This window comes from Stenella coeruleoalba, assembly GCF_951394435.1.
Source record: "Stenella coeruleoalba genome assembly, chromosome: 13".
Taxonomy (NCBI): Eukaryota; Metazoa; Chordata; class Mammalia; order Artiodactyla; family Delphinidae; genus Stenella; species Stenella coeruleoalba.
The window spans coordinates 8,882,159-8,907,429 of NC_137159.1; the positions used below are offsets into that span (position 1 = coordinate 8,882,159).

Here is a 25,271-nt window from a genome sequence, read left to right on the forward strand (position 1 = left end):
AGCCACAACTACTGAGCCCGCGTGTCACAGCTACTGAAGCCCACGCACCTAGAGCCTGTGCTCCCAACAAGAGAAGCCATCGCAATGAGAAGTCCATGCACTGTAATGAAGAGTAGCCCCCGCTTGCTGCAACTAGAGAAAGCCCGTGAGTAGCAACGAAGACCCAATGCAGCCAAAAATAAATAAATTAATGAATTAATTAATTTTAAAAAATTCCAAAGGCATTTTTCACAGAAATATAAAAAACAATCCTAAAATTCATATGGAACCACATAAGACCCTGAATACCCAAAGCAATACTGGGAAATAAGAACAAAGCTGGAGGCATCATGATTCCTGATTTCAAGCTCTATTACAACACAATAGTAATCAAAACAATATGGTACTGGCATAAAAGTGACACACAGACCAATGGAACTGAATAAAGAACCCAGAAATAAACCCATGCATATACAGTCAATTAATACCTGACAAGGGAGCCAAGAATCCTCAACAGAAAAATTATAGTCTCTTTAATAAATGGTGTTGGAAAAACTGAATATGCACATGCGGAAGAATGAAATTGGACCCCTATATTATACCACTCACCAAATTAACTTGAAACAGATTAAAGACTTAAACATAAGACTTGAAAATGTAAAATACTAGAGGAAAACATAGGCGAAAAGCTCCTTGATACTGGTTTTGGCAACAATTATTTCGGATATGACACCAATAGAGCAAGCGACAAAAGCAAAAATAAACAAGTGGGGCTACATCAAACTAAAAATCTTCTGCACAGCAAAAGAAACTATCAGCAAAACAAAAGTCAACTTACAGAATGGAAGTAAATATTTACAAACCATCTATCTTAGAGGAAGTTAATATGCAAAATATATAAGGGACTCATACAACTTAATAGCAAAATACAAACAATCCAATTAAAATGGACAAAGGATTTGAATAGATATTTTTCCAGAAAAGATATACAAATGGCCAACAGATACATGGGAAGGTACTCAACATCACTAATTACCAGGGAAATGCAAAAGATATCCCCACACACCTGTTAGAATGGCTATTATCAAAAAGACAAGAGACAACAGTGTTGGTGTGGAGGTAGAGAAAAGGGAACCTTTGTGCCCTGTTGGTGCGAAATGTGAATTGGTGAAGCCACTATGGAAAACAGGATGGAGGTTCCTCAAAAAAATTGAAAATAGGACTACCATATGATCCAGCAATCCCACTTCTGGGTACATACCCAAAGGAAATGAAATTACTATTTTGAAGAGATATCTATACTCCCATGTTCATTCCAGCATTATTTACAATATTCAAGACATGGAAGTAACCGAAGCATCCACTGACAGATGAATGGATAAAGAAAATGTGATTTTATATATTTTTTATGGGTACAAAAATTTGAAATATATCAATGCAATATTACTCATCCATGAGAAAGAAGGAAATCCTGTCATTTGCAACAACATGGATGGACCTCGAGGGCATTATGCTAAGTGAAATAAGTCAGATAGAGAAAGACAAATACTGTATGATCTCAGTTATATGTGGAAACAAAAAAAGCCAAACTCATAGAAAGAGAGAGTAGAATGGTGGTTGCCAGGGGCTGGGGCTGAGAGAAATGGGGAGAAATTGGTCAAAGGGTCCAAACTTTCAGTTATTAGATGAATAAGTCCTGGGGATCTAATGTACAGTGTGGTGACTACATTTAACAATACAGTATTATACACTTGAAGGTTTCTAATTGAATGTTCTCACCACACGCAAAAAAGCGTAATTATGTGAGGTGATGGATGCATTAACTAAGCTTATTGTGATAATCATTTCACAATATATATGTGTATTACATTGTACACCTTAAATTTTCTCAATACTATACGTCAATTTTATCTCAATAAAGCTGGTGGAATAAAAGAAACCTCTGAGCAACCAGGCAAAAAGATAAAGTCACTTACAAAGGAAAAAAATCAAGTTGGCCTTGGATTTCTTCTCGGCAGCACACACTATGAGAAGACACTGCAGCACCACCCATAACACACACAAGACAAACAAAAAGTGAGCCAAGGGCGTTCTATCCAGCCAAGCTGTCCTTTAAGTATAAAAACGGAGAAAAGAACATTTGGAAACCCTGGGAATATTGTTCCTCTGATTCCCTCCTTGAGGAACCTATTAGAAGATAAATTTTAGCCAACCAAGAGGTAGCTGGGGAAACCAAAGGAGATGGACTACAAGTGAGAACAGAATGTACTTAATAGCAGAAATATTAAAACTAAAACAAACATGGGAATTGGGACGACAGAAGAAAAGTAAAGGTGATAAAACAAACTTAGTCTTTAAGGGCTTCCCTGGTGGCGCAGTGGTTGAGAGTCCGCCTGCCGATGTAGGGGACATGGGTTCGTGCCCTGGTCCAGGAAGATCCCACATGCCGCGGAGCGGCTGCGCCCGTGAGCCATGGCCGCTGAGCCTGCGCGTCTGGAGCCTGTTGCTCCGCAACGGGAGAAGAACTTAGTCTTTAAGTTGCTTACCTAGTAGTAATAACAGTAGGGTAACCCACAGGATGATGATGGTCATGGCAGTAACAGCAGTTATAATTATTGACTGGCTAACCATGAGCCAGGTACTACATAAAACACTGTGTGTGTGTGTGTGTGTGTGTGTGTGTGTGTGTGTATACACACAGTGTTTCATACAGTGTATACACACATATACACATATATACACACACGCATATATATATATATATATATATATATATATATCCCTAACAACCCATAAGGTAAACATCATCATCCCCATTCATAACTAAGAAAGCTAAAGCTCAGATTAGTTAAGTACCTCGACCACGATCACACAGCTAAGTGACAAATCCAAACCCAGGCCTGACTCCAAAGCCCAGGCTCTTGATTTTACCGCATTTGCGTTCATTGAACATAGGACAGAGCCTTATTCCTCTCTGCCTCCTCATCATTTAACACAACTAATATAATATAATATAGCATAATATAATATAATAATAACAATCTATTTTTCCCGTTTTATAGATGAGGAAAGGAAGCAGAAAGGTTAAATGACTTTCCCGAAGTTACACAGCTACGTAATCGACGGGGCAGCTAGCATGGCTCTAGAGCAGCGCTATCCAATACTAATTCAATGGTAGGTGAACCACAAGTATAATTTCCAATTTTCTAGTAGCCAAATCTTAGAAAAAACTTAATTTTATTAATATATTTGACGTAACCCATATGTTCCTATTATCATTATGACATATAATCTATATTAAAAACTCTTCATGTCATAATTCACATGTTTTCCTCACTCAGTCTTTGAAATCCAGGGTGTATTTTATACTTACAGCACATCTCAAATCGGACTCACATGTCCGTGCTCAGTAGCCACAGGTGGTCAGCGGCTCCCATATTTAACAGAGCAGCTCCAAAGCTACATGTGGCACCAACTTAACAACGCACGAACCCTCCATTTCCCATTCTCCAGCACTGATTCCTGAAGTGTCATTTTATAAAATCAAAAAACAAAGTAACTAGTTATATTATCTACCTCCACAGAAAACCCATCCTGGGGTTAGGGTTTCACTCTTACAAAAAGGTTGTATTTATGCGTGTCGTTGGATCATATTTTTGATGGTAATCTGTTCTCCCTCTACCTTCTCTTCCCTACCCACTCCCTCCACATTCAAGCAGCCATTCTCTCCTTGCCCCAAAGAAGGCAGAGCAGAAAGATGAAATAGGCTGCAAGACATTCTGGCTTTTTCCTTTTAAGCCTAACCCCTGAGGAGAGGCGCTGGGGTTTACAGAGCAGGCAGCTTTAAGAAGCAGGAGGTAGAGAGGAGTCATCCCAGATTAGAAGGACATTCCCCTTGGCTTGGGGGAGAGGAGGAGAGCATCCCAGGAGAGGGTGGGAACTGGCTCCGCGTCTTTGCAGCACCTTGGGAGCAAGGCGCAGGGTGAACGGGGGTGGGGCAGAGTCTGCAAACGACTCCCACATCCGAAGTCAGCACAGGAGCAGCAGAGAACTGCTCAACCTGGAGTGGCCGTGAGACGGGGACAATGGGTATTTATAGGGCGGTTTGCAGGAAGAGATGTCTAATTACTAGAGACCCCTCCCAATGCCTTAGCACTGCCTAGGATCTCCAAGCTGTGGGAAAAGCTCAGGAGGAGTCCCTGGGAATGACCGGGGTTAATGTCCCCCCAATCCACTGGGATAGAAGGGCACTGGAATCAAAAATTAAACTGAATTCTAGAAATCAAAGAAAGTGTCTGGCTGGACTTGTTTTTGTGACCAGACACTCATATCTGCCACTTAGGGAGCCTCACTTGAGCCCGTCAGGGGCAGTGGGCAGTGTCCCCCCACAAACCATTACACTGGAGCCAGTTCATCTCCAGTGGACGGCTGTAACCCAGGAGGAACTGGAGTGCTGAGGGGTGTGGGCTCTCAGAAGTCACTGCTGACTTGGGGAACACCAGTGGCCTGGGATGAAACCGAGTTTCAAAGAATATCACGGAATACGTTTAAGTCCTGATCAGACACAAAGCATTCAGCAAAAAGGCCACTTGTTGGAGTTTGCTTAAATGATGAGTTTCCCTGACTCCCTGAGAAGACCCAGAAATAGAGGGGTGTAGAAGATGATTTTCAGGCCACTATTTCAGACTCTGAGGAAAGAAGGACTATTTCAGCAGCAGCAGTAGCCATAGCTCTACTAGACAGGACAGATGAAGACCATCACTGCAGCCAAGCCCTGGCTGACACTGTAACAGGAAGAACAAATCTGACTCCATGTTAGATCTGTTCCTTTTACTGTAACCCTTTGTGCTTTGTTGCCTGTGCTTAATCATGCTGGCTCTGCATCTTTTGTAAGAGAATGTTGCCTGTAGCCTGAAGTATACAGGATAGCCTACTCTCAGGGCTCTGACCTTTAAGAGTCCATTCATACAGAGATAAAAGGTTGCAGGACAGAGAATAACATTTGCCTTGTTGGAGGTTTACAGGAACATCGTGACCTGACCTATGTGGACAGCTGCAAGGGCAAAGGAATCCAACACCAAGAAGTCTTCAACAACTAACCACACCCCTCCCTCACCTGGCCTTTAAAAGTGCTTTGCTGAAACCCTTCAAGGAGTTTGGGGTTTTTTGGGCACAAGCCACCCATCTCCTTGTGTGTCCCTGCAGTAAACCTTTCTCTGCTCCAAACTCGGACATTTCAGTACTGTTTGGCCTCACTACGGATCAGGCACATGAACTTGCATTCAGTAACACCATGTTCAAAGACTTTAGGAAGATAGGCGGGAGCACTGTCCACAGATCTCTACAAGCCAGGTGTCAAGACAAGGAGACCCCCGCTACCTGCCCATCAGGCCTACTCCTTAACCGGCGGTCAGTGACTGCTAGGAGACTGTGCGGGAGGGAGAGCCCAGACCCAGGGCAAGAATGGGGAAAGTGTTGCTCAGTCCTGGAGAGAAATCTTTCCCAAGGAAAAATGCCTGGAGTTCGGGGAAAGTCAACATGCCTCTTTTATTTTGCTTATAAGTGAGAGGAATATTTCACAGTACACAGAGACTGTGACGAGAACCCACACTCATTAACGGGGAAGGAAAGCCAAACTTCAGGGGACTGGGTGGCTCAGAGGAGCTCCAGAAGGTAGCATCATCACTCTGGTCCCATAGCAATCTAGGCTCTGTTGGCACCCTTTCCCCTCCCCAGTAAATAGTCAAAGAGAGTAGTTAAACAGAGAAAGAGGCAAGGACACCTACATGGAAGGTGCTGGCTACGCAACAGAGCAGCCAGCCCCTGCTGTATGCCCCGTGAATATAAACATGAGCAGGGACCCACCCAACTCTGGGCGGAAAGCCAAGGGGAAGGATGGCCGTGAGGAGGAAGAGTGTAGAGCTGCAGCTTCAGGTCAGCGTCACCTGCCATATTAGATCCCCCACCCTTCTTACATCTAAATCACAGATCCTGCTCCCCCCAGTGAGGGGAATCCATCCGAGGCTGATGGAGCATTCCTACACGGGATGGAGCCTGCGCCGGAAGAAAGCAGAATTTCTAAGGCAGAAAGTCATCCCTGGAAGGGAAAGGGGAGAAGTCTACTCAGTGCCCAGGTTCATGAACTCAACTCCCGGGAGCCTGAGATTATGACCCACCCAGCCAAGTGCTGCCAATGTCCTGGGATCCCGGTGCAAAGCCACTGCTCCAGCCCCGCCCTCGTGCAGGTGAGAAGCCATTCCTTTCTAGAAACAGAGAGATTTGCTTCAGGAGATGTGGATGGCTGGGATCATGTCATGAGATAGTATGAGATATTGCACCCTACACACACACACACACACACACACACACACACACACACACACACACCAGAATATTATTCAGCCCTTAAAAGGAAGGAAATTCTGACTCATGCTATGACATGGATGAACCTTGAGAACATTATGCTAAATAAAGTAAGCCAGTCACAAAATGACACGTATTGTATGACTCCACTTATATGGGGCATCTAGAGCGGTCAGATTCAGAGACAGAAAGTAGGATGTTAAGTGCTGAGGGCTGTGGGGAGGGACAAATGGGAAGTTGTTTAATGGGTACAGAGTTTCAATTTTCCAAAATGGAGGGAGTTCTGGAGAGTGGGTTGCACAACAAGGTGAATGTACTTGACACCTCACTACTGGATTTAGGGAATATACTTAACACTTAGAAATGGTTACAATGGTAAATTTTATGTTATGTACATTTCACAACAATTTTTAAAACTATTATTTTGACTACAGAGGTTTTTTGCATTGATATGGTACATGGGGTGATGGTAACTCACAGGCTAAAAAGCCAACTATCTAGAAACCTCAAAGTCAGAAACAGCAGGACATTTCTTTCAGTTGCCAGTTCACTTCTCTGAGCAATGCTTCTCTAGCCCCTCACTTGATGGTCTGTCTTTTCTATACAACAGAAGGCAAAATTATCTCCCGAGGAGACACTCTCCCTTCCCAAACTAGAGAGGGCCTGAGGAAACTCATACTGATAAATGCTTGAGACAAATGATGGAGAAGCAGGGAGGGGAAACTGATCAGGGAAAGATTGGAGAACTGCCTCTGAGCCCGAGTGAGGTTGAAAACCACACATTTTGCAAACAAGAATCGTCTCAAGGATTTCTGGCCAGTTTTTGAGTGGGAGAGGTAGGCTCTGAAATGTTGGCATTCCTGGGACATTCTGATGGATTGAGGAGACAAGATCACATATTTAGGATCTGGGACACTCTTCCCAAATTCAGAACATGTGATCACTGAAATGGCATTAGAATGGCAGGCCACGCTCTGAGCATTTCATTCTAAGAAAAATGTTTTTATCTGTAATTTGATTCGTATGCTTCACAGGGGTTGGAAAGACGGTGGTTGTTGAAAATGTAAGCTATGCAGCCAGACATGCTTCCCTCTATAACTAAGTTGCCAAGGAACACATAGGCCCAAATGAAACCCCATTTATGGTCATTGGCACACCTTGGGGAGCTGGTGACATCTCACATTCTTTAACTTCATTGATTCATTGCCCACTAGGCTTAATCTTGTAAATTACTTTCAAAGGCATGGCATACATCCTAAATTACTTTTTTTCTTAGATTAGCATCAATCTTGCTTATCAACTGACATTTTCTCAAATTCCCTGGAAATGTCCACCTCACCATCAGAGCAAAGCTGTAAGTTACCTAAGGCAGCAGCCCTGACGAGCTCGACGGGAACCTCTCCCCAGCTCTGCTTTGGGGCACTAAGAATCTGAATCCACAAAGTGTGTGTCTAGGACACACTCTGTGATTCAACCCCCTGCCTGGGTCTCCACCTGACCCCCTAGCCCGGGATTGCAAATGCCTCCTACCCAGTCCCAGGGCCCTTCTCCCAGGAGCCTTTGCAACACTGTTATGTAAACAGAGGAAACTTGCAAGCATGTGTATCCTGCAGCTTCTCCCCCAGCCCCAAACAACCCCCAAAGAGTAATTCCTGCCTTGTTTGAAGCTAGAAATCCTTCTGTTGATTAGTAAAAACGAGCAGGAAGGTGGAGGTGGGGGTGGGCTTTCTCAGACTTCTAACCACCCCCGCGCCGCATCATGTCACGGTCCCACAGGAGCTGCCGTCCCTGCTCTTCTCGGCGGCGTTTACTCAGTGTAGTTGGCACTTGGCAATTTCATCAGCTCCCCGAAGAAACTCCCATCTCCTGCTTCCTGAGGAACCTTCTAGTGCTGGTTTCCCGAATCACAGTACTATTTCTCACTTATTTCCTGACCTCGTTCTCTACGCCTGTTAAACTCTCTGATCACATCCTTTGAATGAAAGGGGAAGTTCATTCAGCCTCCATAGAGGTTCCTGTGTGGCCTTGGCCCTCACAAGAGGCAGGTCCATCCCTCATGTGCATGTAGAAACACCGCCATCACTGATGGGGAAGCAACAGAAAACCCACGAGAAGTGAGGGCATCCTCGCTACAGCTTCCAGCCAACCTGGGCAACAGAGCAGCTCTGCCTTGCCAAGAACTAAGAGTGCGCTGACACGCCTGGGGCCAGGTCTCCAGAAGTTTCCCAAGTTAGGAGACACATCTCACTGAGGCCACTTCCCTAGGTAATACACTTATGCCTGGTTGCCAGGCTGCCAAATTCTCCACTAACATCCAAGAACTCTGCCCTTGCACCACAGGAATAATACAAAAGGTAGGGTGAGTCCTGCCCTAGAGCTAAGGCTAGGGATCATCTGAAGTTATTAAGACATAAAGTACACTGTTTCTTTTCCATCCCAGGTACCTGGAGGGAGTTTTCCTTTCAGTTTCCTTGAATTCCAAGTAATTACACTGTCGCCATCCTTAATGGGGAAGGCAGGAAGTTCCACGCACTCTGTTCTCTCTGCAAATGCATGGAATCTGAAACAGGAAGAGATAGGCCACATCAGGCTAGTAAGTGGTATCTGCGCATTATCTATTCATCCTCCCAAGACTGGGAACTTGCTCTTCTGTGGTGCTAGGCATCTTCCAAGTGTTCACTGCTTTTCCCTGTGCCTTGTCAATTCCCACAAATAAAAGACAGGAAGGTGGAAGGCACCAGAGAATTGCGGAGCCACTGGGACTTTAACTGATGACTCTTCTGTTCATTAGAGGATACTTAGCTCAACCAAATGGTATTTATCGACCCTGGAAAAATGATACCCTGTGCTTAGACTTATCCTTTTGTTCCCAGGGTTCAATCATGTAAACACAGTTTGGACAAGCCCAGAGGCTAATGAGGGGCCCAACAGTGCCCAGAGCCCTGCGGGTTCACTGTTGAAAGCTGGTGACAAGAGGCAGCGTTGGCTCATCTGCCCACTGCTGAGGGGCTTCAGTCAACTTTCACTTGGCAAATACACACCTCCCCAGGACCTGAGCATCAGCACTAATGAAAAGAACTCAGTGTGGGCACGTTTTTAAGGCAGCCTCTCAGAGTGTGGTCCTAGGAGCAGCACCTGGGAGCTGGCTAGGGATGCACATTCCCCGGGCCCCACCTGATCTGCCGAGTCAGAATATGCACTTTAACAAGATCCCCAGGGGATTCATAAGCAGCTTGAAGCTAAAAAGGCGCTCATGTACCAATGTTCACAGCAGCACTATTCACAACAGTCAAGACATGGAAGCAACCTAAACGTCCACTGACAGAGGAGTGGATAAAGAAGATGTGTGTATATATACAATGGAATATTCCTCAGCCATAAAAAAGAATGAAATAATGCCATTTGCAGCAACATGGATGGATCTAGACATTATCATACAAAGTGAAATGAGCCAAAGACAAATATCATACGATATCACTTATACGTGGAATCTAAAAACAAGATACAAATGAACTTATTCACAAAACAGAAACAGACTCATAGCATAGAAGACAAACTTATAGTGACCAAAGGGGGAAGGGGGGAGGCATAAATTAGGAGTTTGGGATTAAAATATGTACACTACTGTATATAAAATAACCAACAAGGACCTACTGTATAGCACAGGGAACTATACTCAGTATCTTGTAATAACCTATAATGGAAAAGAATCTAAAAAAGAATATATATATACACACATGTATACATATATACACATATATGTGTATAAAACTGAATCACTTTGCCGTATACCTGAAACTAACACACCATTGGAAATCAACTGTATTTCAATTTAAAAAACTTTTTTTAAGCACTGGTGTAGTGTTGCAGGTGATGATGGGCTAAATCGCACCCTCAAAGCCAGTTGTCTGGAATCCAAAAAATCAGTAATAGCAGGAAATTTCTCTCAGATGGCAGAGGAGATCTCTGAGTAATGCTCCTCCGGCCTCTCAAGAGTACCATCCCTGCCTATCGCCACTCATGACGCAAAAAGAATCCTGAAACATGAGCTGGGATGGACAGAAGAATGGGCAGATGGCGGGAGAGGTCTGTGGGCCTTGCCTGGGCCATAGAAGGCCTCAGTCTCGTCTATTTCTAAAGGGTTTCAGGTGACACTGGGACAATGAAAGCAGGGGCTTCCTCCAAAACAGAAATGCCCAGTTTCCTTCGTCCCATTGTTACCAACCTGGGTTCTCGGACTCTTTAATCAATAGAAATTGATAAAAGAGGCCAGAGAAATTCAGGCAAGGCTTTATCGGTACTCTTGCTGCAGCACAAGGGCATGAAAACAAGTAGCAGCTTCCCTTGCTAAGCAGTGAAGGTGGAGGTGGATCAGTGGGTGGGGCTGGAGGGGGGGCTTAGGTGGTCTGCCCACCCCCTTGGTGGTGCTGTGCACAGGGATCATGCTCGGGACCCTGCTTTTGCTCCCAGGCCCTCAGAAATGGCAGCTGGGTTTTGGCGTTTTTGTATTTTATTGTTCATAATTTGCCCCGACTACCCATGCATGCAGTTATTTTTAGTCCCTTATAGTTCCTCTGTATTCTGTTGCTGGAGGAGACGTTTGTCCAGCTGCAGGCACTGCAGTAAAGGGTCCCAGGTCCCCACCTGTCTCACCACAACCTCCCTGCAGGACAGACGGGGGGATGATCGAGGTTTGTCCTGACAGGCCTCACACTCTGAGTGCCAAGGCCTTTGCCCAGAATTTTCTACTCTGAAGAACAGGGCAGACATTTCCTCTGGCTAATACAGCCTCGCTTGTGCAGAAAGCAAATCACGATTAAGTCAGGCTCTTTGGAGAGTCTGAGGAGTGTAGCGCTGTGTCTGAGAGCTGGTGGCTCTGTCCAGACACAGCCTCAGGCACCGGGGGACACAGAGTCCAGCCTCCCTGCAAGCTGAAATGCTCAGGACACGCCCTTTACAGTTTGATAATAACTGCTCTTCAGCTGGGGCTCAACAGCAAAAGATGCACTGAGACCATCCAGGACCCCCGGGAGGAGGTGGGCTGGCAGGTAGCAGAGCGGGCAGGGGCACTGCTGGTCGTGGGCTGGCCTCACTTCCCAGGACTAGAGGAGGGACAGAAGGGCCCGGGTGTACCCCGTCCTCTTCTGCAGAATCCGCTCTCCACGGAGCATGACCTGAAAGTCAGGGGCTGAACTGCAGCTTCTCCCGTGTTAAACTACTCCCTGGCCTCTCACCTTCCCAGAGAGTGTCCCACATGAGCTGAGCAGAGGACCAGCAAGAAAGGTGGCCCTGCCAGCTGGGTTTTTCTCTCTCCACTAGCAAAAGTGGGGGCAGTGAGCCCCTTCTGTATTTGGGGGTTTCAAGAGCCCAGAATTGAAGCCAAGCACCTGCTGTTGAAAGATTTCAAAGCGCTTTATGAGAAGCCAGAGCACTGGTCTTCAGAATCACCAGGGATCCTGTTAAAAATGCATATCCCTGTTCCTCCCTAGACCCTGAAAATCAGAATCTCTGGGACCGTGGTCAAGATATCTGCATTTTAATCAAGATTCCTAGGTAGTGAAAGGCCTTTGCAAAGTGAAAGCCTAACTGCATATTCCCAGACTCCCCTCTAGTGTGCAGAATCAGCCTGCAAGGTGAAGCCCATGTCTCCCAGGCCAATATGATGAGCAGCTAAATTTGAGAACAAATGCTCAAGAGTGGGCATTTTACCCATTTTAGACAGGCTGACTTAGGAAAGAACTCAGCCATTCTCCTTGTTACCACATAAGGAGCTGGTCTCTCTCTACAAGAGACACAAACTCTCTCACATGCACAGACGGGGCTGTTTTGAAATGCAGGTATTATTATTATTATTCAGGTATAGTGAGGCCAACAGATCAGGAGACAGCTACCATTGAAAAGATAGTTAACAAGAAGACCTTCAAGATGGCGGAGGAGTAAGACGTGGAGATCACCTTCCTCCCCACAGATACACCAGAAATACATCTACATGTGGAACAACTCCCACAGAACACCTACTGAATGCTGGCAGAAGACCTCAGACTTCCCAAAAGGCAAGAAACTCCCCACGTACCTGGGTAGGGCAAAAGAAAAAAGGAAAAACAGAGACAAAAGAATAGGGATGGGACCTGCACCTCTGGGAGGGAGCTGTGAAGGAGGAAAGGTTTCCACACACTAGGAAGCCCCTTCGCGGGCCGAGACTGCGGGTGGTGGGGGGGGGAAGCTTCGGAGCCGCGGAGGAGAGCGCAGCCACAGGGGTGCGGAAGGCAAAGCAGAGAGATTCCCGCACAGAGAATCAGTGCCGACCAGCACTCACCAGCCCAAGAGGCTTGTCTGCTCACCCGCCGGGGCGGGTGGGGGCTGGGAGCTGAGGCTCGGGCTGCAGAGGTCGGATCCCAGGGAGAGGACTGGGGTTGGCTGCGGGAACACAGCCTGAAGCGGGTTAGTGCACCACGGCTAGCCGGGAGGGAGTCCGGGGAAATGTCTGGAGCTGCCGAAGAGGCAAGAGACTATTGTTACAGGGTGTGTGAGGACAGGGGATTCAGAGCACCACCTAAATGAGCTCCAGAGACAGGGGCGAGCCGCGGCTACCAGTGTGGACCCCAGAGACGGGCATGAAACGCTAAGGCTGCCGCTGCCGCCACCAAGAAGCCTGTGTGCGAGCACAGGTCACTATCCACACCTCCCCTCCCGGGAGCCTGTGCAGCCCGCCACTGCCAGGGTCCCATGATCCAGGGACAACTTCCCTGGGAGAACATATGGCACGCTTCAGGCTGGTGCAACGTCATGCTGGCCTCTGCCGCCGCAGGCTCACCCCACATCCGTACCCCTACCTCCCCCCAGCCTGAGTGAGCCAGAGCCCCCGAATCAGCTGCTTCTTTAACCCCGTCCTGTCTGAAACAACAACAGATGCCCTCAGGTGACCTACATGCAGAGGCGGGGCCAAATCCAAAGCTGAACCCCAGGAGCTGTGGGAACAAAGAAGAGAAAGGGAAATCTCTCCCAGCAGCCTCAGGAGCAGCGGATTAAATCTCCACAATCAACTTGATGTACCTGCATCTGTGGAATACCTGAATAGACAACGAATCATCCCAAAATTGAGGTGGTGGACTTTGGGAGCAATTGTAGACTTGGGGTTTGCTTCCTGCATCTAATTTGTTCCTGGTTTTATGTTTATCTTACTTTAGTATTTAGAGTTTATTATCACTGGTAGATTTGTTTATTGATTTGGTTGCTCTTCCTCCTTTTTTTTCCGAAATATATATATATGTATTTTTTTTCCTTTTTCTCTTTCTGTGAGTGTGTATGTGTATGCTTCCTTGTGTGATTTTGTCTGTACAGCTTTGCTTTTACAATTTGTCCTAGGGTTTTGTCTGTCCGTTTTTTTTTAGTATCGATTTTCGCACTTATCATTGGTGGCTTTGTTTCTTGGTTTGGTTGCTCTCTTCTTTCTTTCTTTTTTTAAATTACATTTTAATTTTTTTTAATAATTTTAAAAAATATTTTATTTTAATAACTTTATTTTATTTTATTTATTTTTTTCTTTCTATTTTTCTCCCTTCTCTTCTGAGCCATGTGGTTGACAGGGTCTTGGTGCTCCAGCCAGGTGTCAGGCCTGTGCCTCTGAGGTAGGAGAGCTGAGTTCAGGACATTGGTCCACCAGAGACCTCCCAGCTCCATGGAATATCAAATGGTGAAAGCTCTCCCAGAGATCTCCATCTCAACGCTAAGACCCAGTTCCACTCAATGACCAGCAAGCTACAGTGCTGGACACCCTATGCCAAACAACTAGCAAGACAGGAACACAACCCTACCCATTAGCAGAGAGGCTGCCTAAAATCGTAATAATGTCACAGACACCCAAAAACACACCACTGGATGCGGTCCTGCCCACTAGTAAGACAAGATCCAGCCTCATCCACGAGAACACAGGCACTAGTCCCCCCCACCAAGAAGCCTACACAACCCACTGAACCAACCTTAGCCACTGGGGGCAGACACTAAAAACAACGGGAACTACAGACCTGCAGCCTGTGAAAAGGAGACCACAAACACAGTAAGTTAAGTAAAATGAGAAGACAGAGAAACACACACCAGATGAAGGAGTAAGGTAAAAACCCACCAGACCAAACAAATGAAGAGGAAACAGGAAGTCTACCTGAAAAAGAACACACAGTAGTAACAGTAAAGATGATCCAAAATCTTGGAAACAGAAAGGAGAAAACAGAAGAAATGTTTAACAAGGACCTAGAAGAATGAAGAGCTAACAAACAATGATGAACAACACAATAAATGAAATTAAAAATTCTCTAGAAGGAATCAATAGCAGAATAACTGAGGCAGAAGAACGGATAAGTGATCTGGAAAATAAAAGAGTGGAAATAACTACTGCAGAGCAGAATAAAGAAAAATAATGAAGAGAATTGAGGACAGTCTCAGAGACCTTTGGGACAACATTAAACACACCAACATTTGAATTATAGGGGTACTAGAAAAGAAGAGAAAAATAAAGGGACTGATAAAATACTTGAAGAGATTATACTTGAAAACTTCCCTAATATGGGAAAGGAAATAGTCAATCAAGTCCAGGAAGTGCAGAGTCCCATACAGGATAAATCCAAGGAGAAACATGCCAAGACATATTAATCAAACTATCAAAAATTAAATACAGAGAAAAAATATTAAAAGCAGCAAGGGAAAAACAATAAATAACATACAAGGGAATCCCCATAAGGTTAAGAGCTAATCTTTAAGCAGAAACTCTGCAAGCCAGAAGGGAGTGGCAGGACAAATTTTAAGTGATGAAAGGGAAGAACCTACAACCAAGATTACACTACCCAGCAAGAATCTCACTCAGATTCCACGGAGAAGTTAAAACCTTTACAGATAAGCAAAAACTAAGAAAATTCAGCACCACAAAACCAGCTTTACAACAAATGCTAAAGAAACTTCTCTAGGCAGGAAACACAAGAGAAGGAAAAGACCTAGAATAACAAACCTAAAACAGTTAAGAAAATGGTAATAGGAACATACATATCGATAATTACCTTAAATGTAAATGGATTAAATGCTCCAACCAAAACACACAGACTGGCTGAATGGATACAAAAACAAGACCCGTATATATGCTGTCTACAAGAGACCCACTTCAGACCTAGGGACACATACAGATGGAAAGTGAGGGGATGGAAAAAGATATTCCATGCAAATGGAAATCAAAAGAAAGCTGGAGTAGCAGTACTCATATCAGATAAAATAGACTTTAAAATAAAGACTATTACAAGAGACAAAGAAGGAGACTACATAATGATCAAGGGATCAATTCAAGAAGAAGATACAGCAATTGTAAATATTTATGCACCCAACATAGGAGCACCTCAATACATAAGGCAAATGCTAACAGCCATAAAAGGGGAAATCAACAGTAACACAATCATAGTAGGGAACTTTAACACCCCACTTTCACCAATGGACAGATCATCCAAAATGAAAATAAATAAGGAAACACAAGCTTTAAATGACACATTAAACACGACGGACTTAATTGATATTTATAGGACATTCCATCCAAAGACAACAGAATACACTATCTTCTCAAGTGCTCATGGAACATTCTCCACAATAGATCATATCTTGGGTCACAAATCAAGCCTTGGTAAATGTAACAAAATTGAAATCGTATCAAGTATCATTTCTGACCACAATGCCTTGAGACTAGATACCAATTACAGGGAAAAATCTGTAAAAAATAGAAACACATGGAGGTTAAACAATACACTACTTAATAACCAAGACATCATTGAAGAAATCAAAGAGGAAATCAAAAAGTAGCTAGAGAAAAATGACAATGAAAACACGACAACCCAAAACCTATGAGATGGAGCAAAAGCAGCTGTGAGAGGGAAGTTTATAGCAATATAATCCTACCTTAAGTAACAAGAAACACCTCAAATAAACAACCTAACCTTACACCTAAAGCAATCAGAGAAAGAAGAACAAAAAAACCCCAAAGTTAGCAGAAGGAAAGAAATCATAAAGATCAGATCAGAAATAAATTAAAAAGAAATGAAGTAAACAATAGCAAAGATCAATAAAACTAAAAGCTGGTTCTTTGAGAAGATAAACAAAATTGATAAACCATTAGCCAGACTCATCAAGAAAAAGGAGAAGAAATAAATCAGTAGAATTAGAAATGAAAAAGGAAAGTAACAACTGACACTGCAGAAATACAAAGGATCATGAGAGATTACTACAAGCAACTGTATGCCAATAAAACGGACAACCTGGAAGAACTGGACAAATTCTTAGAAAAGTACAACCTTCTGAGTCTGAACCAGGAAGAAATAGAAAATGTAAACAGACCAATCACAAGCACTGAAATTGAGACAATGATTAAAAATCATTCAACAGGGCTTCCCTGGTGGCAAGGGTTGAGAGTCCGCCTGCCAATGCAGGGGACACGGGTTCGTGCCCCAGTCCGGGAGGATCCCACATGCCGCGGAGTGGCTAGGCCCATGAGCCATGGCCAATGAGCCTGCACATCCGGAGCCTGTGCTCCGCAACGGGAGAGGCTGCAACAGTGAGAGGCCTGCATACCACAAAAAAAAAAAAAAAAAAAAAATCATTCAACAAAAAAAAAAACCCAGGACGGGATGGCTTCACAGGTGAATTCTATCAAACATTTAGAGAAGAGCTAACACCTCTCCTTCTCAAACTTTTCCAAAACATAGCAGAGGGAGGAACACTCCCAAACTCATTCTACGAGGTCACCATCAGCCTGATACCAAAACCAGACAAACATGTCCCAAAGAAAGAAAACCACAGGCAGTATCACTGATGAAAACAGATGAAAAATCCTCAACAAAATACTATCAAACAGAATCCAACAGCACATTAAAAGGATCATACACCATGATAAAGTGGGGTTTATCCCAAGAACGCAAGGATTCTTCAATATATGCAAATCAATCAATGTGATACACCATATTAACAAACTGAAGGAGAAAAACCATATGATCATCTCAATAAATGCAGAAAAAGCTTTTGACAAAATTCAACACCCATTTATGATAAAAACCCTCCAGAAAGTAGGCAGAGAGGGAATTTACCTCAACATAATAAAGGCCATATATGACAAACCCACAGCCAATATCGTTCGCATGGTGAAATACTGAAAGCATTTCCACTAAGATCAGGAACAAGACAAGGTTGCCCACTCTCACCACTATTATTCAACATAGTTTTGGAAGTTTTCTCCACAGCAATCAGACAAGAAAAAGAAATAAAAGGAATCCAAATCGGAAAAGAAGAAGTAAAGCTGTCACTGTTTGCAGATGACATGATACTATACATAGAGAATCCTAAAGATGCTACCAGAAAATTACTAGAGCTAATTAATGAATCTGGTAAAGTAGCAGGATACAAATTAATGTACAGAAATCTCTGGCATTCCTATACACTAATGATGAAAAGTCTGAAACAGAAATGAAGGAAACACTCCCATTTACCATGGCAACAAAAAGAATAAAATAACTAGGAATAAACCTACCTCTGGAGACAAAAGTCCTGTATGCAGAAAACCATAAGACACTGATGAAAGAAATCAAAGATGATACAAACAGATGGAGAGATATACCATGTTCCTGGATTGGAAGAATCAACATTGTGAAAATGACTATACTACCCAAAGCAGTGTACAGATTCAATGCAATCCCTAACAAACTACCAGTGGCATTTTTCACAGAACTAGAACAAATAATTTCACAATTTGTATGGAAACACAAAAGACCCCGAATAGCAAAGCAATCCTGAGAAAGAAAAACAGAGCTGGAGGAATCAGGCTCCCTGACTTCAGACTATACTACAAAGCTACAGTAATCAAAACAGTATGGTACTGGCACAAAAACAGAAATATAGATTAACGAAACAGGATAGAAAGCCCAGAGATAAACCCACACAGATATGGTCACCTTATTTTTGATAAAGGAGGCAAGACTATAACAATAGAGAAAAGACACCCTCTTCAATAAGTGGTGCTGGGAAAACTGGACAGCTACATGTAAAAGAATGAAATCAGAACACCCCCTAACACCATACACAAAAATAGACTCCAAATGGATTGAAGACCTAAATGTAAGGCCAGACACTATCAAACTCTTAGAGGAAAACCTAGGCAGAACACTCTATGACATAAATCACAGCAAGATCCTTTTTGACCCACCTCCTAGAGAAATGGAAATAAAAACAAAAATAAACAAATGGGACCTAATGTAACTTAAAAGCTTTTGCACAGCAAAGGAAACCTTAAACAAGACAAATAGACAACCCTCAGAATGGGAGAAAATATTTGCAAATGAAGCAACTGACAAAGGATTAACCTCCAAAATTTACAAGCAGCTCATGCAACTCAACATCCAAAAAACAAACAACCCAATCCAAAAATGGGTAGAAGACCTAAACAGACATTCTTCCAAACAAGATATACAGATCACCAACAAACACATGAAGCAATGCTCGACATCAGTAATCATTAGAGAAATGCAAATCAAAACTACAGTGAGGTATCACCTCACACCGGTCAGAATGGCCATCATCAAATAATCTACAAACAATAAATGCTGGAGAGGGTGTGGAGAAAAGGGAACACTCTTGCACTGTTGGTGGGAATGTAAATTAATACAGCCACTATGGAGAACAGTATGGAGGTTCTTTAAGAAACTAAAAACAGAACTACCATATGATCCAGCAATCCCACTACTGGGCATATACCCTGAGAAAACCATAATTCAAAAAGTCATGTACCACAATGTTCACTGCAGCTCTATTTACAAGAGCCAGGACATGGAAGCAACCTAAGTGTCTATCAACAGATGAATGGATAAAGAAGATGTGGTACATATATACAATGGAATATTACTCAGCCATAAAAAAGAAACTTAATTGAGTTATTTGTAGTGAGGTGGATGAACCTACAGTTTGTCATACAGAGTGAAGTAAGTCAGAAAGAGGAAAACAAAAACCATATGCTAATACATATATATGGAATCTAAAAAAAAAAAAAGGTTCTTAAGAACCTAGGGGCAGGACAGGAATAAGGATGCAGAAGTAGAGAATGGATCTGAGGATACGGGGAGGGGGAGGGGTAAGCTGGGATGAAGTGAGAGAGTGGCATGGACTTATATATACTACCAAATGTAAAACAGATAGCTAGTGGGAAGCAGCCCCATAGCACAGGGAGATCAGCTCAGTGCTTTGTGCCCACCTAGAGGGGTGGGATAGGGAGGGTGGGAGGGAGACGCAAGAGGGAGGAGATACGGGAATATATGTATATGTATAGCTGATTCACTTTGTTATAAAGCAGAAACTAACACACCATTGTAAAGCAATTATACTCCAATAAAGATGTTAAAAAAAAGAAAAGATAGTTTGCCACTCACAGTTTCTGCTATGGAGTGAATTGTGCCCCCGCCCATCACCTCCCCAAATATCTGTGTTGAAGCCTTAATCTTCAATGGGATTGTATTTGGAGACAGGACTTACAAGAAGGTAATTAAGGTTAAATGAGGTCATAGGGGTGGGGTCCTGATCCAATAGGACTGGTATCCTTTTAAGAAGAGACACCAAAGAGTTTACATGCCCTCTCTCTCTGTCTCTCTGTCTGTGTCTCCCTCTCTCTCTCTCTGTTTCTGTCTCTCTGTCTCTCTGTCCTCCATGGAAGGATGGAAGGACACAGCAAGAGGGCAGCTGCCTACAAGAGAGAAAGAGATTTCTCACCAGAAACAGAATCTGCTAGCACCTTGATCTTGGACTTCCCAGCCTTCAGAATTGTGAGAAATAAATATGTCATTTAAGCCACCCAGTCTGTGGTGTTTTCTTGTGGCAGCCAGAACTAATATTTTTCCAAAGAGATGGGGGCATGCCACACCACACAGGGCCACACAGGGAAGCCCCAGGTTTGGTCAGGAAGCAGAGAGAACAAGGGGAAAACATGGGCAAGTCTTTCTTGTGGATCCTGCAGAAAGAAATGGGTGAGGCAGAGTAAGCAGGCTTAGGATTGGCTACTTTGAAATGATTTCAGCGGGTGCTGGAGTGTAGGGGCTGTCCTGAGCTGTCTGGTACCTGGCGCTGGGGTGACTGGGACAGGGGACAGACAGCGTTTAGGGTACGAGAGCCTGGATTGAGAGTGTGGGCTGGATTTGTTAGTTTGCACATAAAAGGTGCATTCCGTCCCGGGTGAGTCTTTTAACTGTCTTTACGAATCAGCTAACCTGGGAGGCGCGGTCTGTCCAGGGTCAGCAAGACCCCAAAATGTCAAAGCGTCAGAAAAAAAAGTCAAGATTAATGCCAGGTAGAGGAGCAAAGGTGAATGGAGACTAAAGACTACTGGAAAGAGGAGAACACAGCAACCGACTGGTCAGGAAGACCGCTAGGAATCAAGACCCACTGTCGACTACAGGCAAGCACGCAGCTCGCTCGCAGTCTTCCCAGAGCACCTTTTCTGCCTACCTGCTTCGGGTCTTGGCACTCAGATCCTTTAAGAAAGCTGTCGTGCCCTCTCGTCTGGCATTGAAGGACACCATGTGGACAGGATATGGGACCTCCAAAGCCCCCTGAAGGAGAAGCTCCTTGGATTCCTCTGGAACATCCCCCACCACAAAGTAATAAATGGATTCAACCTGCAGAACAGTGATACCAACAGTTTATTTCCCTGAGGCACCCTAGCTGTGAACCAGACTCATCGGCAATATACTCTCTATAAACCTGCCTCTTTAAAAAAATAAGCGGGCAGAAAGAAGAGCAGCACCGCTCAATGTTTCATGACGATGTGTTGGGGCCAAAGTCAGGAAGTAAGATATTCAAGGCCCGGTGCTAAGAAGTGTCAGGCTTTGCATGGGAAGGATATGGTTGGTGGATTTGGAGAAGAGCTTCCTCCGAGCCCACGAATAAGTTATGCAAGTCCACGAATGAAGGAAGTGTCGGCCGGCCACTGGGGCAGGAAGCTTATTAGCCATTCCCTATGGCGGTGCCAGAATTCTGCAGGGCCGGCTCAGGCATCCTCCGTCTGAGGCTGCGTGTGGGAAGGAGGGCATATTCCCAGCTGGTCTCACCTCCGGGACACACACTCGCCTGGGGAGGTGAGGCTGTCCTGCCTTCACACGGCCAGTCAGGAGCCACGCCAGGCCAGGAGTCAGGAAACACACACGCACACGCACACGCACACGCGCGCGCACACACACACACACACACACACACACCCCAGCTTTAAACCAGGAACCTGGGAGATGCATACCTCACCCAGGTAGGAGACGATGCCCTGCTTAATGTAAAGATGTCGATGCCATCCACTGGGCCTCACCCTTAACCACACTGCTCTAAGGGTCTCCCCTGCCACTGAGGAGTTCTGTAACCTCGGGCAAGTGGTTTAGGTTCAGTTTCTTCACTTGTGAAAAGGGAGATTATGCAGCTGACTTCATGACTGAGCTTCAACGAGATGGCATACGCTTAGGTATGTATATTAATCACACAAAGTAAAACCACAGGTAGAGCCAGGAACACATATCACCTAAACCTGCCCCTAACAGCAGCCTAAGTGATTGTCTCCACAGATAACGGGGCAGAAACCCCCAGAAAATATACTGTATTTTTTTAAGTATTTATATATTCGGCTGCGCCGGGTCTTAGTTGTGGCATGCAAACTCTTAGTTGCGGCATGCATGTGGCATCTAGTTCCCTGACCAGGGATCAAGTGTGGGCCCCTGCATTGGGAGAGGGGAGTCTTAGCCACTGGACCACCAGGGGAGTCCCTGTATTGTGTTTTAAGGGATAAACAGATGTCACCAGCCCTTTAGGATTCATGAGCTTCTAATCACACATCCCCAGTTAGCTGACGGTAAATAGTCAATTACCTCACCTTGCCTTCAAAGCTGGGACTTAAAGCTACCTGGCCCAGAGAGAGGTGGGCTGAGGGTCAGCTCCCAGCTGCTTAGGACACCCCGTCTGTGGCAGCAGGGGGCAGGCTGTGCCCAAGAAGGCAGGTGGGGAGAGGGTGGCAGAGGGGCCCGGCTGGGAGTTAGGAGACCGCCGGGGTGGGAGCTGAGCCCAGCCTACTTCAGCAACATTCCTCCCCAGGCTGGGCACAAAGAGTCTTCCTGCCCCCGTGACTCTCTCTCTCAGGCCCTTCATCACAAAGTCCCTGATTTTCAGAAGTACCTCATGGGAGGTAAAGACTGAGGAAGGTTGTACATTTCTCCCAGTCAGTCACCTGAGAAGCAGAAAACACACTGACAGGAGGAAGAAAGTGTTCTCCAGATTCCTAATTATACAACTAATACTGTTCTTCCAGAAAATGCATTCTATGTTGTTCTCTTCCTGGTGTTAGACATTACCTTCTGTAAGACGTCTTGAATAGGCTCCAGTGAGCTGCAGTTACTAGTTTTCCAGCTGTGTTGGTGCCCAAGTTTAGCATGAGGACAGCTTCATCCTCTCAGAGGGTCTAAGAACACACATGGCTCAAGACAGGGGAACAGACCCAGGGAGTATATTCTAGGGTTTGGTAGATCAACAGGGAAGTGAGTGAGGACAAACAACTCTGGCTGGTCTGTCGGCAGCTTCTGACTCCCTCTGTCTCCACCGCATGCTGTGGAGACAGCTTCTTTGCTCTGGCAATAACCCAAGAGCCTGAAATCCTCACACAGAGATGTTTTTTCCCTCGAGACTTCAGCAAACCAGAAATTGCTATAGCCAGCAGTGAGTCAGGATTTCCTTTCCTTCATTAATTAAGGCTATGGGGTTATTCACTATTCACTAAGGTCCTTCCTTACTCAGCTTCTTAGTTGCCTGTGTTTTCGGTCAACTCTCAGTTATCTGTGCTCCAGATTTCCAGGAGTATGCTTTCCCAGAGACCAGCTACCTCACCGCCATCTGCACACTGCCTTTCTGCCTCTCCTTTCTGCTCGCATAATGACATTTAGAAAAACAAAGAGGACGATAAATATGCTACCTGCTACTATCCCCCCAAATTTGGCAAAATGCCTTTGAAAGTGAAATGGCTTTGAGGTCGTCTGCTATTGGGGATGATAAGCTAACATAAATTTGAATTCTTGTTATCATGCCCAGTTTACAGATGAAGACACTGAGGCCTGGACAGGTTATTTGACCCGGGTGAGCAGCCAGTGAACCCAGCCTGCCTGACCTCACGAACTTCTGTCCTTGCTTTTTTCAGCCACTGCACTCTGTCAGCTCATCATGGCAAGACTGGTCCTCGCGTGTTAGAGATGATGGTGAATCCCAGAACTGGAGAGGCGAGATCATGCAACAAGAAGGTGGCCAGGGGTGGGCACTGTTTTCATTTTCTTGGTCCCCACAGCATCCAAGGCTCCTACCCCCAATCTCACTACCACTGACCAAAAGTTGGGTCCAGGAGGTTGTCTGGCTCAAGGGAATTACCCTCATGGGAATCCTCACTCCTTAACCAGGACCTCTGTGCTCCTTGAGGGCAAGGGGACCTGGAGCAGCTTCTTCACTGACCAGCATCACCTTAAATGCTGATTTGTACCAAATTTGATAACACCAGACATAGAAAATATTTGGGTTCCATGCAGCTATTTAACCATGACTCAAAAACTCTTGCCACTTTATACTACGTGAAATAGGTTGGAGCCTTTATGTTTTCACTTGATATGTCTTATTCTGTCGGGCCACATGTTCTGCAGCTTCCCAAGGTAACCTGCAATCCGCCTGACCAAGGAGGTCTTGCCATCTTCCCAGCCATGGGTTTTGGGGAAAAGAAGAACCAAACTGGGAGCAGCTGCTTCCACTCTGCCCGCCATCTGCTCCAGCCTGTCAGAAGCTCCCAAGGCCTCTGGGTGTAAAAATTCCCACTTTGCTAGGAAACAAAAATGAAAGTCAACCGGAACAGCAGTGAGAGGTCCAGCAAATTCTGTCTTCTCCTTCATGCAACTTTGACCATTACAACAGTGTTGACCAACTCCAGAGCTTGGATCTAACTTCCAGATCTTCCCTGTGCCTGTGGCCGCCCTCCCTGGTTCAGCCCATTTGGATTTTCTGACCGCCCCACCCTGCACCCAAGGTGGTGACTGCCCCTTGCCCCAGCTCCCTTCTCAGATTCCTCCTAACACCATTAACCACCACCAACGTTCCGGCCTCCTGGGCTTCAGGATCCCTATTCCAACCCTACATCCCCATCGCAGGCATACAAGGCTCAGCAAATTCACCCACCTGGTTCCATGCAGACCACCTCCCTTCAATTCAAAAAAACTCAAATCCGTACCATAGCTTGGGGACGGGAATCTCTTGGATCCACATCTAACCCCCAATCTCAAGAATATTGACATTATTTCCTTTCTATTCCTTCACTGTTCAACAAACATTTATCGAGCCCATGCTAGGCACTGCCATTGCTAGGCAATGCTAAGGCAAAGATGAAAAGATGTGATGCCTGTCTGAGCCGCAGCAAGGAGGAAAATGAAGTGCCAGGGTCATGACCGATGTGGCCAGGCCTTCTGCTCACTGTTCAGTGGTGAAGGTTCCTTATGGAATCATGGGGTCTGCCTCTAATTCACCCACCTAGTCTCTCAGTGAATATGACTTTTTTAAAAACAAGTAAACAAATTTGTGCCTATCGGGTAGATGGAAGAGAGGATGAGAGAACACAAAGAGAAATACAGGCGCCTTTGAAAGCAGAAGGCAGGTCCCCCTCCCTTAGGTAGCTGGGAACTGGGGCTTTGGGTAAACAGCCATCTCTTTCCTAAGGACCCTTCTCGTCCTGGGTCAGCTGGCCATCCAGGGCCCCCTGACACAGCACCCCTCCTCAACAAGGCCAGGGAAGCTACCAACTTCCAAAAGACGCATCCAGGGACCAGAGGACGCTGCACAGTAGAAACCCTGTGCCAGACACATGCCTGGGCTCT

The 25,271-nt window shown here is 45.0% G+C and overlaps 1 protein-coding gene across 8 annotated transcripts in view; it reads right to left on the minus strand.

Annotated features, from left to right (window-relative positions):
• The window catches only part of VWA3B (von Willebrand factor A domain containing 3B), a 244,818-nt gene that overhangs the window by 154,397 nt on the left and 65,150 nt on the right, over window positions 1-25,271 (minus strand). For 5 of the 8 annotated variants that reach the window (XM_079941376.1, XM_079941377.1, XM_079941375.1 and 2 more), the window contains 2 exons: window positions 20,848-21,017; window positions 8,787-8,902 (listed from right to left, as the gene is read on the minus strand). The exons of 2 other annotated variants lie outside the window; for them this stretch is intronic. In XM_079941376.1, coding sequence (XP_079797502.1) covers window positions 8,787-8,902; window positions 20,848-21,017 — 286 coding nt within the window. The remainder of the gene's footprint in view (window positions 1-8,786; window positions 8,903-20,847; window positions 21,018-25,271) is intronic. One more of the 8 variants, XM_079941381.1, reaches the window with a different exon arrangement.